A 21,582-nucleotide genomic window follows, 5' to 3' on the forward strand; every position below is an offset into this window, starting at 1 on the left:
AGGCGTTAAGCCGCGGAGGCTGACGCCCCTCACCGCCGCTTCTTTGTGAATATCACCCTTTGTCTTTAGTGAATCTGACGATGGCTACGGCTTGGGAATAAGACCCCACTGCAATACAATAGGGTACAAGAATGTTTTCTTATGCAAAGTATTTGAGGTTCCTGCTCAAGGAGTCAGTCGAGAAGTTGATGAAGGTACTAAGGTTCTCTATGGTACCGTGTGCACGTCATGGTGTGGTATACAGGTCTTTTACTTCCTTCTTAGCGCTAACTTCACTTCAGACCCATTCCTTTTTCCTTGTTGATTTAAACACTCCAACCTGGCATTTCTTTTGGTTCTTTTCTAATGATATTCAACACTATTTAAATCTGTTCTGCATTACTTGGACAGGAGCTTTACCACTGTCTGCAATTGTTCTTTATAACTAAATATACTTTGACTGTTTACCCAGTACATTCCTAGAACATTGTCAAATAGAGCGTTTATCTTTTTGATTTCCACAGATACCGCCCCTGAGGAAGGGCCAAGGGGCCCGAAATGCATAGGGCATCACTAAGAAATGTATAAAATGTTTATGTATGATTTATGAAAGTGTAACCATAATCCAATGAGAAGTAAAATTGGTTGAACCACATGTTTTTCTTAAAAAAAGAACCAAGTATAATGTTTATGCACCAACGCATTTATGGATCAAATAATTTTTATTGAATGTTGAAATGATATGCACAATTGGTTTAGAATTCTAAACTTAGCATTCCAGCAGGTAACGCAACAGTGGGCATTAGGACAAGCGGCGACGCTTGTATTTCTTTACTAATGGTTCATGACCCTGGACAACTATGATTTAGCTCATACTCTAGCACTATTTTTCAGCCCATGGCCGCAGTTCCATCCATATAGAAGCAGGTAAATCACTATAGATGATTGCGATAAACTTCTGAACGTTGCTCTTGCCACTGTCTGGTCACCCTATTCAGCCACTATGTGAACAGCCGATGTAACCCCACAATCCAATTCCTGCTCGTGACCTTCCAGATCAATGCCATTCACCACCGTACTTCCTCTGCCATGGGTGCATGGTTTATCGAAGCCATACATAGGGGTTAAAGGTCCTCTGGCATGGAACCACTGTCAACAATCTTTGCCTCAGCTACAAGTAGACACTACTCACCTATCCAGTTCTCACCAATATCGCACTAGCGTTAGAATTGGTTTAATCAACACTATTCGCCCCATCCTTCGCAAAACCATTTTAAGTTACCACAAATTTCCCAGTCATTCGGTTACCATCAGTTCGGAAGCAGTTCTCGCTTATACCAGCCGTCTTACGTACAAGACTTCGAGATGGTCACAGAATGTACCTGGATCACAAGCACAGCTCTTCATTGGTCCATCTGCCAAATCATTTACCCTTTGCACAGCCATGTTATTGAGATTGAGACTCCTGCGAGCCCGCTTGTGAAGAACCCTTCTGTCCAACACGGCATGTAGGAATTTTTGCAACATGCATGTGTTTTTTCTACACTGGACTTTTTGGGGCGACATTTGACCTCTTCTAGGCCTCCAACTAATTAGGCCCATCTTTTGGGCTCTCTCAATGCAAAGAGGGGCTGACAATGTGCACCAACAACCTGTTGGGAGAAGTGACCCCTACCTCATAATGCAATCTCCAGGAAGGATGGCCAAGATTACAGTGCTGTTGCATGTGAAGAATTGTTGGCTGTATGCAGAGACACAAGATCAGAAACAAGGAGGCCAGCTCTCAATCCCAGCATTAACATTGAGAACAGGATTAAGTAGTGAGGGTTATTAGAACCTAGTGGAGACCAAACCACAGCTTTCTATCCATATCGGATTCAGATTGGGTACAGTACTGATCCCGGGAAAGTTTGGTTCACACTTGCCTTGGCCCACGCAACTGACTTGGAAGGAGGAACGGAGTGTTTCCAAAAAGTTGAGTCACAAATAAGTTCAGTTGTAACTGAAGCACTAAAAAAAGCAAAGCACTTTTTGTTATGTTTTGCCTTCGCTGATCTGAAGAAGCGAAGCCTGGTTGAGACCCACCATGACCGTTGTGACAACTCTGTGGCTTAAACAGAAGACTCTTATGATGTATTTCAGTACCAGCCCCACCTGCGGCTAGGAAGGAATGTGGGTGGGAGTAGCTGGCCCTAGACAGCATTTCTGTTTTCTATGAATTCTACCTGGGTTTCTACATTCTTTTTAACAGTTATGTGTTAAAGGTTGAGACAAGGATGCTGTAAGGAGCTCAGTGGTTTGCTGCTGCATCATAAGGGTGTTACAGAAGTCTTCATGTACCCACGCTCAGGCCAGGTGGGTTTCTCGTGAAAGCCACGGGTCAGGCACTGATAGAGAAGGCGGCTTTGAACCCTCTCTTCAGCTCCAGGTAGATTTTCAGTATCAGCGACCGCACGGACTGCGAGGGAGTCGACCTCTGTGGTGCTTGGAGGTGCTCGTATCAGTAACCATCCGTTCTTCCCTGGCTAGAGAATCTCTTTTTTTCATTTGTTGTTTCTGCCTTTGCAGTAGAAAGCCCTTTTCATGACAAAAAACTCCATGGTGGGTGAAATAGCCAAAAATGTTTTGTGCCAAAGTGGGGCTGTGGACACTAATCAAGATATGCTCTCGTAAGCACCAATCAATCAGTGATCATCTAGAGAACGTCGATCGCTATGCCAACATCAGCACCACAACAGCCGTGGGATCACCGCCGCAGTTGAGGTCGGTTGCGTACCTTCATTGAAAGTATTAGTGAATTGACAATTTTTATACTAACTGTACGGATATCATGAATGTTAGCTTCACCGATAGTTGAGTGAACATGAAGAGTGTAGATCAGTGGCGTGCAAACTGGCCACGCACAAACTTTAAACAAAGTGGGGTAAACCATCTTGGCAGGCAGCTACTCAAGGTTTTTGTGGACGCTCATTGTGTTGCGGAATCCTTCCCCATTTCAGTTGCTAAAACAGCCTGGGGATAAGCCAGGGATGGCCAGAAGGTGAACTGTGTTGCAGAACAAATGCAGGAGGAATTACATATCCCATGATCTTCCAATTCCCTTTGGGTCTAGCGTAGCGACCAATTTGTTTGGGGCAGTTTATATGAACCACTCACTCCCACGTCATCTTGCTTTTGACTAAATTGAACACCAGTGAAGTAAGATTGAATTCTAAGTCCCTTTTGTCACGCCTGCAGGACCCTTGCAGGAGTGACAGGAGAGAGCCGATGACACAAAGGCAGCAGGGCGAGAAGGGAGTATCCACAGCTCAATACTGCGGTCCCTTACAATAATCCAGGAGGAATCATGGCCATGGTGCAATCTTTCAGAAGAGCAATTTGTAAACTGAAGAAACTGACTTGATCTGTAATTTGTCTGATTATTGGAACTCTGACAGGCAACAAGGTCTGAGTGGCATAACTGTCATTTAAAATTAAAGTGAGACCTTTGTTAGTGAAGTCCAACAGAGCTATAGTAAACTCTAGACAAATAGCCTAAGTCGAAACCCAGAAAGTCTTAGAGAAGGCTCATCACAACAAGCGATCACAAATTCCTTGTAAACAATATGGCCTCATTTATGAGGCACCTTGCGCTGCCAGATCGTCACCTTTTGTGACGTTCGGTGGCGCAGAAACCTGCTCCATATTTACGAGGCAGCTCTAAGCCACTTTTTCTGGCTTAATGCTGCCTCATAAATATGGTTCCCTTTAACGCAGTTTTCTGCGTTAAAAGGACGGTCCTTGAGTGTTGATGGGGGCGTTCGCAGCAACATCCATGGCATTTTTGCAGTGCCCCAGATTTACGAGAAATCGTAAATCTAAGGCAGAGCCAAAAACGTAAGCGTCCCCAGGGGAGGTGTAAAGGAGGCACAACGAGGAGAAATATCTTTATTTCTCCTCGTTTTTCCTTTTTCTGTGTGTGCTGCATTCTACAGCACACATAGAAAGAGGAAAAAGCCTCTCGAGATTGTTTTTTGTACATGAAGGTTTACCTTCCTTCACAAAAATAATCTTTCCTGCAGCACAGGCACCATGGTGCAAAGGTGCCTGCGTTGGTGCATGGCAGCCCTTAGTGCGCCGGCGCAGGAGAAAAGGACAGGAATGCGTTGTACCTGATCGATACAGCGCATTACTGCCCTTTTCTTTTACCGTAGGGCAGCGCAGCAGGAAGGCCTTCAGCGCTGCACTACGGTAAGACCTCGTCAATAAGGCCCTATGGTCTTTACTCTTGTCTCTGACATCGGTGATAAGTCGTGTGTGTGTTCTGGTTTTTCTAAAAATGTCTCTTTTGCCTCTGTCATTTGGAACCACTCCAGGATGGTGGCCATTTTTGTTCTAGAGGATGTCCTTACTTCTACCATTGCACATCAGATGTACAGGTGGGTAGCGCTGCTACTAGAACCCTACCACGTGAAACCAACAGACACCAAGCTTTCAGGGTTCATACCACAACAACCAGGATGTGGTCGCGCCTGTCGATGGTCGTAGAACAAATACATTTGGGTTTCCATAATGGGTGCCCAACATAGGTTCATTATTGCACACCTGCTATTTATCCTACATATAAATGTAAGTATAAACCTTCTGGAGGGCCAAGAAAGCAATGTCTGAGACTAGCTTTCAATAGGACACTTATGCCATGCCATGTATTGACCCTACCATAGTAAATACATCACAAGGTTTGTTGGCTGCCCTTGAGTTATGGGGCAATCAGAAGGATCTTATTGGTGAATGTTGCCCAGGCGGTGTGAGGCGACTCTTATTCAGCCGAAGGCTGGGGATGCGAGGCGGGGAGTACATTACGTGATGGCTAAAACCTTTAAAGGACATTTTGAAAATTTTGGGTGGCACATCCTTCCTCAGTGCCCAATTGGAAACAGGAAGGACATTTTTGAAAGTTTGTAGAGAAGGTGATGCCTGATTTATTTAGTCATCCCCTAAGACCCAGAGGATTCCCCTCTTCAATAATGTTTGCCTAGAATTGGGCATCGAATTGGGCTATGCTGCCCCAGAAACGGGCATCACAGGACAGAATGAGGAAGCGGAAAAAAAACTACCAACATGAAGAGGAAACAGGATGGCTTACATGGAAAGACGGCTAATGTCTTTCTTCTTTTTAAGTTCGGCTTTCCAGTAGGTTCCTTTTTACCATATAACAGATGCAACTTATTTCAAAATTTTGAAGATTTCCATTCATGTATTGTTGTAACAGATAGCTAAATCAGTAGTTTGTTTATGCGTGTTTCCCTATTTATATCTAGGTTTTGTAGAATACATTTTTTTTTAAATAAACTAGAATGTGTGACTTTTGGTTAAAATATTTCAAATTGCTTCTTTCTGGATGTGCGCAGACCGCATAAAGTGAAAGCAAGGTTCTCTACACAAACTTCTGCTGGTCTGTAAGTGATCTGTTGGCGTGCTTAAGCACAGGTGGGCGTGATAAAGTTTTATTTTGACAGGTTAGGCAGAGGCTTGACTCTTCTCAGCAACCACACCTCGTCCGCGCCTCCAGGCAGCGTGAAGCGAGCGGCGTAAACCCAGACAAGACTCTGCCCATCCACTCATGCGCCGCTCCGCCGCCCACTGAGGCAGGAACTTGTATCCTGCGGCTATGCTTTTTGACTTATTGAGTTTTAATTGGCAAGGTTGCTTCCTTTCTGCCACCCCTTCCCTCCCAGACCAATGTTACTCTTCATGCAGTGCTTCCTTCTCCTTGGGTGACTCATGCTCAAGCCATCATAAAGCGCTCTCTCGTTAGACCGGCAGCAGCCTCCTACGCGTCGGGTTCTCAGGTTCTCCTCTATCGCCTCCTGTGGGTCACCCTCCACCTGCACCCTGCGCGTTCCTTGACATGTGCCAAGCTCCACCTCTCTCCAGGCTGGGAGATAGAGGGATTGCCCCAACAGATGGCTCCATGTCACTAAGGACACAATGTTCCAGTCCTGGGAGTTCCTTTTATTAACCACTATTATCTGGTGCTTTGGTCCATTTGCATCAATCAAAGAAAACCAAGATGGTGGAATGCATGAGGTAGAAGTCAAGGGAAGGACAAAGTGTCCGGTACAGCATGGTGCGAAGTAGCAACCCTACCTGACTTTGCAAGGGGGAAGACTCCTACAAACCATCTTAAGGTGGTAGCCAGCTTGAAGCCTTAGCATACTGGAATCGTGGACTTCATGCTCTGTGCATCAGTGTGGTGAGCAGTGCAGAGTACTGGGTCAATATTGTGTAAATGAAAAGGTTGTGTACAGTGTTATGTATAAGCACGAGTCTCTACTAGCGCTGGAGGGTAGCTGGGAGGGGGAGGGGGTGAAAGCACAGGCCATGCACGTTCCCCCATTAGATAGGATTTTGACACATCAATTCACAGCAGCCTTCCGCCCACCCACCCCACCAATAGGGGAGAGCAGTTTCAGTCAAAAGTGTTTCCAAATCTCTTTTTATTAACATAAGCCTAAAAAATGTTTGTGCCTTAAAGACATTTTGCATTGGAAATAAAAGAAAGCGCTGTGGTGAACAATATGCAACGTATGCAAAATGTGAACCATTTCTTTTTTTGTCCAAGACCAGTACTACGCAATGTCCCCCTTCACATTCTTTCCAACCCCAACCAGCACCTCTGCTCTTTCCATACCACAGCTAGGACCATCACAAGCATCATCGCCAAGAGGCGGGGCATGGGTTTGGATCTCACCTTGTGCAGAAAGATGCTGAGCCAACAGGATGCAAACCAAGGACACGATCTGGAGGCGGGGACTCCTGGGCATGGTCAGCGCGGCGCCAGCAGAGCCAACACCTGGAGGAGAGACACAGAGTGGTGAAGCAGGACATCCGGAGCATCACACAAAACCAACAATGACGAAGCCAGGTAGTGACCAACAGGAAAGCACATTCCGTTTGCACCCGGCCCTCATTGCGCCTGCTTGCCCCGCCTGCGGTCCTAGTGTCTTCATTGCACCAGTGACCCCTTCCACCTGCCTGTACTGCCGTTTCCCCGTCCTCATCATCCTTGGGTCAAATGGGCTGTGGGGCTGCTATTAGGTCAAGTTTTGGACTCTGAAAAGGTACATCTCCAGACACCAGATTATTCTGTAGCCCCTGCAGCCAGTGCCCCCAATGGATGCACCTCTACTGCAGGTGTCGATGAGATGTGCTGCACCATGAGCCCTCCCTTTGGATCCCACTTTGGGATTTTGTTTTTGAAAATACAAAAACATGTTAAAAGCTTGATAGACGTACTGTCGTGCTTTAGAACACTCCGCCCTACCGATGGTTTTACCGCCGACGACCAAACTCTAAGAGATGCGTGCTAACAAGCGGAGATTAACAAGCTGACACATTGTTTTGGCTCCTGAGCAATGATCACTGGTTGGAAAGGGCCTGTGCAAAACCAAATTTAGAGCAATTTGTGGTTATCTTCTAACAGGTACGAGTATAACAATAGGAGCAAATACCATTAAGGCACGTTTGAACACTACTGCAAGGTCTAAAACGCTGGTTTAGAGCACTTGGACTTAATGTAGGCTAAACAAGCTAAACACACATATCCTCCATGTTAGGTACCTGGTAAACAGTCACAGGCATGGCAGCGTTTACCGCCTGCCAAATGCAGGCTAATCCCCCACAAGCCACAACACTACTCCTATTTACAAACTTTCACCACCCTCCCACATGGCATCTCCACTGAACTGCAAAAACAATATCTCACCTTACACACATATATACACATGCAAAGGCTCGCGCAAACACACAAGCAAAGGCTCCAGAGCGTTCGTCCCACCCCCTCCTAAAATGAACGACAACCACAGGGGTGTGGCACCACAATAATGCTGCGAAAATATCGTCTGACACAGGGGCGGCTCCTCTGCTGAGGCGGAGTAGCGTCGCCCCACTGCTCTCAGAGCAGGAAAAGGGAAAAATAAAATGAAAAAAACATCATTATCGTTTTATTTTTCGTAGCTACAGGGCTTGGGAGGGCTTGTGGTAAAGGAAGGAGGAGTGGTTTGTGCACAATAAGTGTGCATGGCGGTTTGGCCAGCTGTCTTGGGTTGGCCAAACAGTCATGCGCACTTTGCATGTTCTCCACCGGACTGTAATGCAGAGCCTGGGTTGAGGACATGCTCAGGCTCTCGGTCCCCATCTGAGCACCGCACCACAGTGCTCAGGCCAATCACAGTGCTGCAATGCAGCAGTGCGATTGGCTTACGGAAGCATGTGTACTTCCTGCTTCTGGGATTCGCCAGGAAGAGAAGCAACGACAGAGGAGAGACAGCAGCCGTGAGGAGGTAAGTGTTTCTTATTTTTATTTTGTCCCCCCGCCACACCTGGGCCCGCCACACCCAGCCCCACCACCCCCGTTCCCTGACAGCTGCCACTGGACTCTGACATACATATCCATAGATAGCTTACCCCAAATATTGTTTACAAAATATTACTCAATTGAAGTTAATAAAAGAACATCTACACATAATGGGAAGATAATTTTAATGGTAAACAATATTTAGGACATGATATTTATATCTGCCAATTATTCTGAGTAGCAATATTTTCACACAAATTGTGGATGGTGAAGATGCCATTCAGCAAAAACATTTTGGGAAATGAATTAGAAAAGCGGGAGAACTCCCAGCATCATTGCAGAGCCTAAAATTCAACGCGGTGCTCCATACAAGGGTTGCCAGCACGAACTACCTAAACAGACTAGTAAAACGCCGTACATTCGAAGGTTCAAAGGCTGTCTCAATGGGCAGTGCCCTTTTGGCATTGGTTGGCCACCTGGAAAGAGGCATCGCTGCGGTGGCATCAACCGATTAATGGAAGAGATACAAACATGAGGGCTCAAGCCAAGAGGACAAGAAGGACTTCTGATGGCCTCTTCCTTTGAAACCTGGCTGGCACTGTAGTAAAACTGCAGATGTCTCCCTCAGGGACGGCAACAGAACCACAGGTCCTTCTCCGCTACCGTCTACCAGGCACTGCCCTACACATCAAGCATTATGTGTTGGTTGCTTTTCCCTGGCACATTCACCTCTCTAGTGAAACTCACAAGCATCTTTCCTGGCTCGTTCATATTGGCACTGTGAAGGAACCACAAACATCCTCTTCTGTGTGCGTCTTTCAGGCGTCTCTTCCTGGTTCTTAAATGGTACTCTGACAAACCCACAAATATCCTCTTCTTTAGTAAGACTCACAAGCATCTTTCCTGGCTCGTTCATATTGGCACTGTGAAGGAACCACAAACATCCTCTTCTGTGTGCGTCTTTCAGGCGTCTCTTCCTGGTTCTTAAATGGTACTCTGACAAACCCACAAATATCCTCTTCTTTAGTAAGACTCACAAGCATCTTTTCCTGGCTCGTTGTTACTGGCACTGTGATAAAACCACACACATCCTCCTCTGTTAATCTGCAGGAATCCTGTTCCTTCCTAAAGGCACTGTCATAAAACCTAACTATTCTCTTCTCAGACCATGTCATCAGCAGTAAACCGCCCAAAGATTTCTAGAACAGGAATGTATGAAACCCTTGGGCATTTTACTGTGGGATCTTATTGTAGGCAGCAAGCACTACATTACATCATAAACATTTCACGCCAGTGTTTTTTGTGGGCACTGTAGTAAAGCCACAAGCAAACCTCTCTACGGTAGGCCCGTCATCATTCCTTCTGGCGCACCAGCTTTTCAGTCACTAATGAAACCAACCCTACTCCCTCCCAGTATCTTTTTTGCTCGCACTGTCATGTCACTAAAGGGACCCTACTGTAGTATCTTCCTACTTGTGATAATAAAATCAGGGCTGAAATGGGAAATTGAACACAGCACTGGGGAAAATCATCAAACCCGGCCTGCATCCAGTGCCCAAATGTAGCACACTGCCACAACCCTGCATGGAGCAAGCAAATATAGCGCACCAACAGCCCTACACGGAGCAAGCAAACAAAGCGCGCTGCCACATCCCTGCACAGAGTGAGCAAACGCAGAGTGCTGCCACAGCCCTGCGCAGAGTGAGCAAACGTAGCATGCTGCCACAGCCCTGCACAGAGAAAGCAAACGCAGCGTGGTGCCACAGCCCTACAGAGTGAGCAAACGTAGCGTGCTGCCACAGCCCTGCCCAGACAGAGCAAACATTGCGTGCTGCCACAGCCCTGCACAGAGTAAGCAAACACAGCGTGCTGCCACAGCCCTGCACAGACTGAGCATACATTGCGTGCTGCCACAGCCCTGCACAGAGTGAGCAAATGCAGCGTGCTGCCACAGCCCTGGACAGAGCAAGCAAACGTAGCATGCTGCAACAGCCCTGCACAGACTGAGCATACATTGTGTGCTGCCACATCCCTGCACAGACTGAGCATAGCGTGCTGCCACAGTCCTGCACAGACTGAGCAAACATTGCGTGCAGCCACAGCCCTGCACAGAGGGAGCAAACGTAGCGTGCTGCCACAGCCCTGGACAGAGCAAGCAAACGTAGTGTGCTGCCACATTCATGCACAAAGCGAGCAAACGTAGCGCCCTGTCAGAACCCTACATGGAGCAAGCAAACATATCTCGCTGTCACAACCCCGCAAAGAGTAAGCAAACGTAGCGTGCTGCCACCGCCCTGCACAGTGAGCAAACGTAGCGTGCTGCCACATCCCTGCACAAACTGAGCAAACATTGCGTGCTGCAACAGCCCTGCACAGAGTGAGCAAATGTAGCGTGCTGCCACAGCCCTGCACAGAGCAAGCAAACGTAGTGTGCTGTCGCAGCCCTGCAAAGAGAAGCAAATGCAGCATGCTGCCACAACCCCGCACAGACTGAGCAAACATTGCGTGCTGCCACAGTCCTGCGCAGAGTGAGCAGACGTAGCGTACTGCCACAGCCCTGCAAAGAGTTAGCAAAGGAAGCGTGCTGCCACAGCCTTGCACAGAGCTGGCAAAAGAAGCGTGCTGCCACAATCCTGCACAGAGTGAGCAAACGTAGCATGCTGCCACCGCCCTGCACAGACTGCGCAAACATTGCGTGCTGCCACAGCCCTGCAGAGAGCAAGCAAATGCAACGTGCTGCCACAGCCCTGCACAGACTGAGCAAACATTGCGTGCTGCCACAGCCCTGCACAGACAAAGCAAACATAGTGTGCTGCCAAAGCCCTGCAGAGAAAGCAAACGCAGCGTGTTACCACAGCCCTGCACAGAGCAAGCAAGTGCAGTGTGCTGACACAAACCTGCACAGATTGAGCAAACATTGCGTGCTGCCACAGCCCTGCACACAGCAAGCAAAGGCAGCGTGCTGCTACAGCCTTGCCCGGAGCAAGAAAACATAGTGCGCTGCCCCAGACCTGCACGGAGCAACCACAAGTAGCGCGCTGCCCCAACCCTACACGGAGAGAGCAAACGTAGCGCACTGACCCAGCCCTGCACAGACTGAGCAAACATTGCGTGCTGCCACAGCCCTGCACCCTGAGCAAACATTGCGTGCTGCCACAGCCCTGCACAGAGCAAGCAAACAAAGTGTGCTGCCACAGCCCTGCAGAGAAAGCAAATGCAGCGTGTTACCACAGCCCTGCACAGAGCAAGCAAGTGCAGTGTGCTGCCACAAACCTGCACAGACTGAGCAAACATTGCGTGCTGCCACAGCCCTGCACACAGCAAGCAAAGGCAGCGTGCTGCTACAGCCTTGCACGGAGCAAGAAAACATAGCGTGCTGCCCCAACCCTGCACGGAGCGAGAAAACGTAGCGCACTGCCCCAGCCCTGCACGGGCCGAACAAATGTAGAGCAATGCAACAGCCCTGCACGGAGCAAGCACACAAAGCATACTGCCCCAGCCCTGCACAGACTGAACAAATGTAGAGCACTGCCACAGCCCGGTACAGAGCGAGCAAACATAGTGCGCTGCCCCAGCCCTTCATGGAGCGCGCAAATGTAGTGCACCACCGCAGCCCTGCACTGAGCAAACAAATGTAGAGCACTGCCACAACCCGGTACAGAGCGAGCAAACATAGTGTGCTGCCCCAGCCCTGCACAAATGAGCAAACGTCCTTCCCACTGGAGGCCTAATAGGGTTCTTTTCAAAGCATATTTTGTAAAACTGTAAGGTCTTCGCTCCAGATAATATTTAGCAATAGGAATCATTTTCTCACTACTTTTGTAAGTGGGTAGAGAAAGGGTAAACGCATGCCATTCCCCAGAAACTCCCCCAGATTACGGTCCATGACCATCTCTGTGGTGAGACACTCAATCTGCCAGCTAATATTGGTATGTCATAAATGCAACACACTCACTCCCTGAATGTAGGCAGACAGCAACAATGTGGTTTATTTTATGTGTGTGTGTACGTGTGTATACACATTAAAAACAGTGGTACAATAAACAAGAAAGAGGCAGCCATCTTGAAACGGAGCAGAGGGGTGGTGGGCCCCACTGCATTCATTTAATATTTGCTTTATTTATGAGTCCCCTTCCCCCAGCTGGTTGAACCCAGTCGCTGGCTTTGCCTGTTGGTGAAGAACGTATGGCCGCAAATACATCCACATACATCCTACTCACAGACCTAAACTATTATAGGAGGGTTAGGTTCATGATAGTTGGGTATATAGCAGGGGTATGGCAGGAAATCTGCAAGAAATACTCCATACCTCCATTGCATAATTTTACTCTACTGTGGGGGAATCCACTACTTCCAGACATATTTCACGATAATGGGGGAGGAAATCTGGCAACATCTGGGTATTAATAACCTATGTCATCTGAACAATAACCAGGAGTTTCGTACATGTAATTCATTACAAGAGGAATATGGACTCCCCAGCATTATTTTTTGAAGTATTTATAAGTAAGGGATTATTTCTTACATAATCGGAAACTTCAAACTGAACCGGCAACATCGGAAATATTGTCCTGTTTATATGGGACGTCTGATAGGATCTCTATTAGTGTATTCTATCAGAAAATTATCTCACTGGTACAAGATGATAGCCTGCAAATAGCTTCAAAATGGTGTGAAAGCACACGTCGTGCTTTCAGGCTTGCTTCTTGCCCTTTCCTAATAGAGCGCGGCTGGGGGGAGATGGCTGATTGCAGCGCCCGTCATGGTTCTATAGGGCACTGCGACTTAACATGAATACTTTTCTCTCTGGAATGTACTGTTTGTGTGTGCGCTTTAAAGAAGACACTGCACGCTCCGAGTGACATGGGTGCGTGCACCATACAGGGAACAGTGGTCCTGGCCTACAAGTGCTATCCTCAAAGTCCTGGACCCTTGGCTGGAGTCAGAGTGTACTACTCCCTGCTTGTTGGAAATTGGGTTTGTGGTTGAGTGTGGTGAAACCTGTAACTAAGCACATTCACTCCTACTTGCGTAATCCGCCACCGAGGTCAAGGGCAGGAGTTCATCAGCAGCAGATCCCGTTGAGGGGAGCATCCAGCCGGTCACTCCGTCTCACGGGTGCTCACGAGTGAGGAAGAGTCACCACCTCCTCTGTCTAGGACCCTGCAGCGGTGGACTTCAGGGGACCTGCGGTCCGCCTCCAGTGATGCGGAAGGCCTGGGCACAGACAAAATCAAAGTTCTCTTCAGCGGCATCTACCTCACTTGTGAGCCACACCCCCACCAACCGAGCTGCCGGTATCTTCTCCAGCTCAGCCGCGGGTAAGTGTCCTTTCGATGTTGTTGCCTCAACCAAAACTATGCTCCTTTTTGTAGATGTGTAAGGGGCTCCTTAGTTGATGTGCATTGATGTGGCTGGGGCTAACAGGGATATTTTGGTAATTTGCAATCCCTAGCCAGCGGAGCTCACTACTCAAGCTCCTTACCAGTCTGCTAGCATTGCACAGGGGCCAATCTTATCTGTACCTCTCTGTGTACCATGGGCGTCACCTTCCAACACAAAGCCAGACTCGAGTTGTCAGGCAAAGCGCGTCCCAAAGGACAATCAGACAGGGAGTGGGGGAATTATCCTGGCTGTCGTCAGATGTCAAGTACCACGTGTCGCATGGTTGACTGGTCACCTTTCAGTTGCTTATTACTGTATTTTAGCCCTGATTGAAGGGAACACCTTTGTCCAGACAGTGTTCACATGTGTAAAAAAGAAATAATAATGTAATACTAGCATCAAAATGCCACATTACTCCGCATAATTTGTCTTTTCTTGCTGCATGATTTAGTCAACTCTGCAGCATAATTTGGTACTCCTGTGTCACATAATTTCGGTTGCCCTACTTGTAGGTTTTCTGGACAAGAAATAGTGTGTATGTGAAAATAAAAAAACTGTCTAATTGCATAAGAATGGCAAAACTTCAAAGTAAGATGAATCCACTGTTTTGTCCATAGACTCCGCACCAATCAAACAGGAGGAGGCATCGCCATCACCCACAGGAACACCATCAAAATCACGACCAGCTCCGACGATAATCTTGCAAACGCCGAACATCTCCACTTCCAGATCCACACCGACCCTAGGACCACACTTAGAGGAACCCTCATCTACAGACCTCCAGGTACCCGCACTCAATTCAGCGATGACATCATGGACTTCGTCAGCCCACATGCCCTCGCCTCCAAAAACTACATTCTTTTAGGAGACCTCAACTACCACCCTGAAATCAAACACGACAGCAACACCATCACCCTTCTGGACAACCTGGCCAATCTCGGACTCATACAACTTGTTGACAACCCCATCCATGCAGCCGGACACACGCTCGACCCTATCTTCACCTCCAGCAAGCATATCTCCTTTGATCGCACCACAGCTCTCCACTGGACGGATCACAGCTGTGTTCACTTCAGCTACAAAACCACCCTGAACCACAACCGCCCACAACCTATTCCTCGGAGAAACTGGAACAAAATCACCTCCGACCAACTCCTCACATCACTCAACCAAAACCCTCCCACCCTCTCACTGGACCCAAATCAAGCGGCCACCAATCTCAAGCAATGGATCACCCACAGTGCTGATGAATTAGCACCCCTGAAAAAACACCAGATCAAATCAACCAGCAAAAAGGCTCCCTGGTTCAATGATGACCTTAAAAAATCCAAGAAACTATGCCGCACCCTGGAGAAAACATGGAGAAAAAACCCAACCACCGAGAACATGGCCACCCTCAAGGTAGCCACCCGCAAACACCACCAACTGATTCGATCTGCCAAGAAATCAGCATTCAAGGATCGCCTCGACAACAACGCCCACAACAGCAAGTAACTCTTCAACATCGTCAAAGAATTCACCAACCCTACCGCAGCATCTAACGACATCACCCCCTCCCAAGACCTCTGTGATGCGTTATCCTCCTTCTTCTACAACAAAATTGCCGACATCCACAACAGCTTCGAAAACACTCCTAGCGATCAACCCTCCCCACCCCCCTCAGATCCTACTCCGCCAACTAACAACCTTAGCGCCTGGAACCCAATCACCACTGAAGACACCATCCGCCTAATGAACTCAATCCACTCTGGCTCGCCAACCGACCCCTACCCCCACCACATCTTCAACAAAGCTGACTCCATCATCGCACCCCATCTCCGTGATGTCATCAACTGCTCGTTCAACTCTGCCACCTTTCCAGAAAGCTGGAAACACGCCAAACTCAGCGCCCTTCTGAAGAAACCCACAGCAGACCCCTCTGAACTCAAAAACTACTGACCCATATCCCTCCTCCCTTTCCCCGCCAAAGTCATTGAGAAAGCCGTCAACAGCCAGCTCGCCGCCTTCCTTGAATCCTGCAACTCCCTCGATCCATCTCAATCCGGGTTTCGAGCCAAACACAGCACCGAAACCGCCCTCATTGCAGCGACCGACGACATCCGAACATTACTGGACAATGGAGAAACAGTGGCCCTCATTCTACTCGACCTCTCCGCTGCTTTCGACACAGTCTGCCACAGCACCCTTATACAACGCCTCAGCAACATCGGCATAAAAGGTAAAGCCTTGGACTGGATCATCTCGTTCCTCGCCGGAAGAACCTAGAGAGTCCGCCTCCCCCCATTCAAATCAGAGACCACCAAAGTCATCTGCGGTGTACCACAAGGATCCTCACTCAGTCCCACCCTCTTCAACGTTTACATGAGTCCACTCGCCTCCATCGCGCATCAACACAACCTCAACATCATCTCTTACGCAGACGACACCCAATTAATCCTTTCCCTCACCAAAGACCCCAACACCGCCAAAACCAATCTTCACGAAGGCATGAAAGAAGTAGCCGAATGGATGAAACATAGCCGCCTAAAACTCAACTCAGACAAAACGGAAGTGCTCATCCTAGGATCTTCCCCCTCCGCCTGGGACGACTATTGGTGGCCTTCCGCTCTGGGCACAGCACCCACACCCACTGACCATGCACGTAACCTTGGCTTCATCCTAGACTCCTCTCTCTCGATGTCCAGACAAGTCAACGCAGTCTCATCCTCCTGCTTCAACGTACTTCGCATTCTCAAAAAGATCTTCCGCTGGATCCCCCTCGAGACAAGAAAGACTGTCACCCACGCACTGGTCACGAGTCGACTGGATTATGGTAACACACTATACGCCGGAATCACAGCCAAATTACAGAAAAAACTCCAACGCATCCAAAACGCATCAGCGAGACTCATATTAGACATCCCTCACCAAGATCACATCACCGGACACCTAAAAGACCTCCACTGGCTTCCCGTCAACAAAAGAATTACTTTTCGCCTTCTCACCCACGCACACAAGGCCCTCTACAATCTAGGACCCGAATGCCTCAACACTCGACTGTCCTTCTACAAACCCACCCGCCATCTAAGATCGGCCAATCAAGCCCTCGCCGTAGTCCTGCGCATCCGAAAAACCACCATGGGCGGCAGATCCTTCTCCTTCCTTGCTGCCAAGACCTGGAACTCACTCCCCACTCACCTCCGCCTCACTCAATACCACATCTCCTTCAGAAAAGAACTTAAAACCTGGCTATTCGACAAATAATGAACCCCTTCCCCTAGCGCCTTGAGACCCTCTGGGTGAGCTGTGCGCTATATAAATGCCCGAACTTGAACTTGAACTCTTCACATGCGGGGAAAGAGTTCAGCATTCCTTAATGCTGTCAAACCTTCTTACATATGGGACAACTGAGAATTTCTACGATTGTAGAGTTTCCAGCTTCGTAAAAAAAGATACATTTTACCCTTTGACACAGAGAATGGTGTGGTTTATAAACAGTAGAAAGAGTTTTTTCTCTCTATGACTTTTCCACCCTGATTTTTTTGCCTGTACATATTTGTGCAACTTTGTGTTATTACACATATTTTCATTTTTAAGTGCTTCCAATACAGAGCGAAATAAAAATTACAAAATAAATGTTCTTGGACATCAGTAACACACATTGTGGGATTAGGATCACCCACTAGGGTAGCAAATTACTTAACCTTTGAAGTTCGGAAACAAACTGTGTGACCTTGGGCATCAGAAGCAATGTGAGCTCAAAGCGTGAAACTCTTCACCAGACAGAAACCATGTAACTTTAGATGCCACTGAAAGTAAAATAATAGTTCAGTCAAACATGCCTGGTTTCTGATCAAGGAAACAGATTACCTGCTCCGCTGTTTCCTTATCTACAACAATTAGTAGGGATAACAAAGAGGCTGAAAGCCATACTTTAGAATTAAACTGGGCTTTTCTGCACGCAAGCTGAGGCAGCCTTAATTTCTACATTTTGCTACATTAATTCAACTCTCCTCGCTCATTCACACAGACTGTAGTAACAAACCATGTGACCTCAGACAAACCCATGGCCACATGACCTTAAGAAACGCTGTTGATAAACTGTGGAATGCAAGATAATTAATGGACCAGACTGAGGGATCTTGGACACATTTCAAAACAAATGATGTCACCCAAAATGAATATAAGTACTGTACTTTCAACAGAGCCCAGGAGTAAAGTGTCTGATCTGAGATCAGATACCGAGAACAAAGCGTTCATAAACACAGTGTCTTCAATTTAAATGCTATGATAATTTATTCTCAAACAATTTTTAATATATCAGGATTTCCACGCAATACTCCACCATAAAAAAAATTCTAGGCAGTTAGTTAGTAAAGATAGTAGTCAAATGGCTTTCCATCCCTTTCTTCATTCCCTGTCAATGCCCAATTGGTGAAAATAAAAACATTGAAATGATTAACAGCTTGACCCTACTAAATTCCTACACTTAGGGCCCGATTTCGATGTCCGGTGGACGTCCACCGACAGACCGTAATTAGCGGTCCACCCAATATGTAGAGCAAAGGTCTGACCGCCGGATTATGATACCGGTGGTCAGAGCGCAGCGGGCAGGGGGGGAAGACAGCTGCCTCTGACAGACTCAAGGAGCCCTTCTGGGCAGCGGTCGGACCCTAACCCCTACAATGGAGACAGTGCCTGCTAAAGCACCGCAGTAGGGATTAGGATGTCAGTTTAAGACAGCCGTTTCATGTTGGTCTGACCCCCATGGAAAGGCTGTCGGAAACTGACTTTGGGGGCCCATAGCCAGGCCCATCCCCCGTAGGCCAACTTTATGTGGCGGGAGGGGGGCACATGTGGTGCGCCCCCAAACATCCATACACCATGTACCAGACACCAGTGCCTGGCACACGGTGCATGGATGTTTAAAAACATCCCTTTTTCTATTACGGCTTTTGCTGCAGCACTTTTCCAGGCCGCAGCACAAGCAGCAATACAAAAAGGGATGTTTCTGACTGCCTACACGGCGATCACATCCTAATCTGGCAGGTGTGGCCTCCAACTACTACTACTACCCTAGATTGCTCAATCCAGTACTGGAAACCCCACCTGATGAGACGGTATATCAAGTGTAGATGTAAATAAAAGTCTTCTTCGTTAACAGGGAAATTTTCTTCTGAACACGGAAATTACAATTTAAAAGCTATACTGTTCGGGCAAGATGCTGGACGCTTGTGCTAATGGAACCATCTATGCGGTGTGCACCGTTTCACAATCCCAATCAAAATGCTAACACATGCATCTCCCTGTAGTTCAGAACAGCAATTTCCACATTACACCTAAAACAATCTCTATATAACATCTAAAGCAGGTCAACGGCACACAATGTGATCATAAGTCATATCACAGGATCAACACTTACCGTCTCCTACCAGTCCAATCCATATGATCTTAAAACAGATCCCAGTAACAAGTCACTAAAGACTGCTTAGAACAAAAACAGGTGATCGTAAGACATATCCCAAGAAAAAGTAATGTCCTCTTATGACTACTCCAGGACTAACCCATGTGACTTTAGGACAGACCCCAGTACTAAACAACCATGTCACCTTCAAACCTCATAATAGCAGACAGCCATATAATCTTCGGCCAGATCACAATACTGAATCATATGATCATAAGACTTATCTGAAGGCCAAATTATATGGTCTTAAAAAGCAACCGTGAATCAAATCTTACAAAAAAACTATGTGATAATAAGACATGTTTGGGGGTTTCTCTTAAGATCAGACATTTTGTTCCTCAGATTTGTTGAAAGATCACATACTTTAGTCAAAGTATTTTATAAGGCACATTGCCCTTCCAAACCACTTAATTGTAAAATAAACCCCAAAACCAAATCAAGTGCTTTTAGGAAGTATCCCAAGAACAGAATTATGTACTACAAAGATGTATCGCTAGAGAAAACCATGTGTCTTTAATAAAGATGTCTTTGTAATACATTATGTAATTTTAGGATAAATGTTCAGTACAAATTATGTGTCTCGAGACAGATTTTAAGGCACACCGTGTAATCTTAAAACAGTTTCCAGTACTAAACCATGTGATCTTAAGATGGGACTGAGAACAAATTCAAGAGCCCTTAAGACAGATTTCAGGACAGTTTTATGCGATCTTATTTATTTATATCATTTATAGAGCTCATGAATCACCCCAGTCGGGGTATCTTTGCACTGTAGCAGCCCTTGGGAACAGTCAGAAAAGGTGGATCAGAACAGTGACATTTTTAGCATTTTTCTGAATGACAGGTAGTTGGTACAGAGACGGATGTCCCTGGGTAGTTGATTCCAGAGTTGGGGGGCTTGGTACATGAAGGATTTGCCTCCTAATCTGTTATATTTTATGCGTGGTACGACTAAGTATCTGGGTCCCATTTTATTTAAGGCCTTAAACACCATACAGCAAACCTTGAATTTGATTATTTTGCGTATGGGCAGCCAGTTTAGTTTATGGAGTAGGGGGAGTGAGGCTGTTCTGGGGGGGTGGCACTTGTCACCAAGTGGGCAGCCGTGTTCTAGACTACTTGTAGTTTGTTCAGGGAGGTTTCCTTGGCTGAAATTAGCAGGGCATTACAGTAGTCCAGGCGGCTCAGGACCAGTGCTTGTACCACGGTTTTCCGTGTGGAGGATGGGAGAAGGGGGAAGACTCTGCGAAGCAATCTTAATGCATGGAAGCAGGCCCTAGTGGTTGCAGTAGCATGCTCCTCAAGGCTATGTTTGTGGTCAACTTGGACCCCTAGGTTCTTAACCACTTGTTTAGGTGACGGGGCTGGGCCCAGTTCAGCAGGCCACCAGTTGGGTGATCATCTAGTTACTGCATCTTTGAATAACATAATTTCAGTCTTTTCTGCATTCAACTGAAGTAAGTTGTTGCTCATCCATTCAGTGATGGTTTTCATGCCCTCCGAGAAGGTGGCCTCGATGTTTGTCGAGCTTTTGTCGAAGGAGAGGAGTAGTTGTGTGTCGTCAGCGTAGGGATATTGGTATGAACCCCAGGTTTCTCAGAACTGACATGAGTGGGGTGACGTAAACGTTAAATAAGGTGGGGCTCAAGCATGAGCCCTGGAGTACTCCCTTGGAAACTGTGCTGGTCTGAGATTTAAAAGGACCAAGGTTGGTTGTTTGGGTTCTATCCTTCAGAAAATCAGTCAGCCATTTTAGTGTGTTGTCCTGCATGCCTATGGCTCTTAGTCTCTCCAGCACGATATGGTGTGAGATGGTATTGAATGCTGCGGACAGGTCGAGCAGTAAGAGAATCACTGCTCGGCCGCCGTCCGCAAGCATTCGGATGTTGTCTGTGACTGTTACCAGAGCCGATTTGTGCTGTGCCTAGGGCGGAAGCCAGACTGTGAATGGTTGAGGCTGTCGGAGGATTCAATGAATAAGGACAAGTGTGTGTTTATGTGTTTCTCAAATAGTTTGCTTTGGAGAGGGAGCAGTGAGATGGGACAGTAGTTGGTAATAACGTCAGGGGGCAATTTGGTATTTTTCCAGATGGGCAGGATCTGTGCAGCTTTCCACTTATTTTAAAGATGGATGTCCTGGCCAAACCATATGCTCTTAAGGAAGATAACAAGAGAAAACAATTTCCTCTTGGTGGGATTTCCAATACAAAGCTTTGTGATTATAAGGCACATATAGTACAATAGTGCACTCTGAAGACACATCCTTAGAGAACACCTTGTAAACTTATGTCACTTTGCTGGATTAAACAGCATGGTCTTAAGTATTTGAACTACTATTAGGAAGTGGAGATTAAGTGGTCACATTACCAAATTTCATACATGTGGATATCGAATTAAATCTCTTACATCTCCGAAATCATGCAAAGGCCTAGCTACA

General features: G+C 47.0%; 1 protein-coding gene across 2 annotated transcripts in view; it reads right to left on the reverse strand.

Annotated features, from left to right (window-relative positions):
- Positions 1 to 21,582, reverse strand: part of DLK2 (delta like non-canonical Notch ligand 2) — a 229,302-nt gene that overhangs the window by 21,810 nt on the left and 185,910 nt on the right. For both annotated transcript variants that reach the window (XM_086925991.1, XM_086925990.1), the window contains exon 2: positions 6,713 to 6,814. In XM_086925991.1, the coding sequence (XP_086782117.1) occupies positions 6,713 to 6,785 (73 nt within the window). In that variant the 5' untranslated portion in view covers positions 6,786 to 6,814. The remainder of the gene's footprint in view (positions 1 to 6,712; positions 6,815 to 21,582) is intronic.

The sequence above is a fragment of the Lissotriton vulgaris genome, chromosome 6 (assembly GCF_964263255.1).
Source record: "Lissotriton vulgaris chromosome 6, aLisVul1.2, whole genome shotgun sequence".
Classification (NCBI taxonomy): Eukaryota; Metazoa; Chordata; class Amphibia; order Caudata; family Salamandridae; genus Lissotriton; species Lissotriton vulgaris.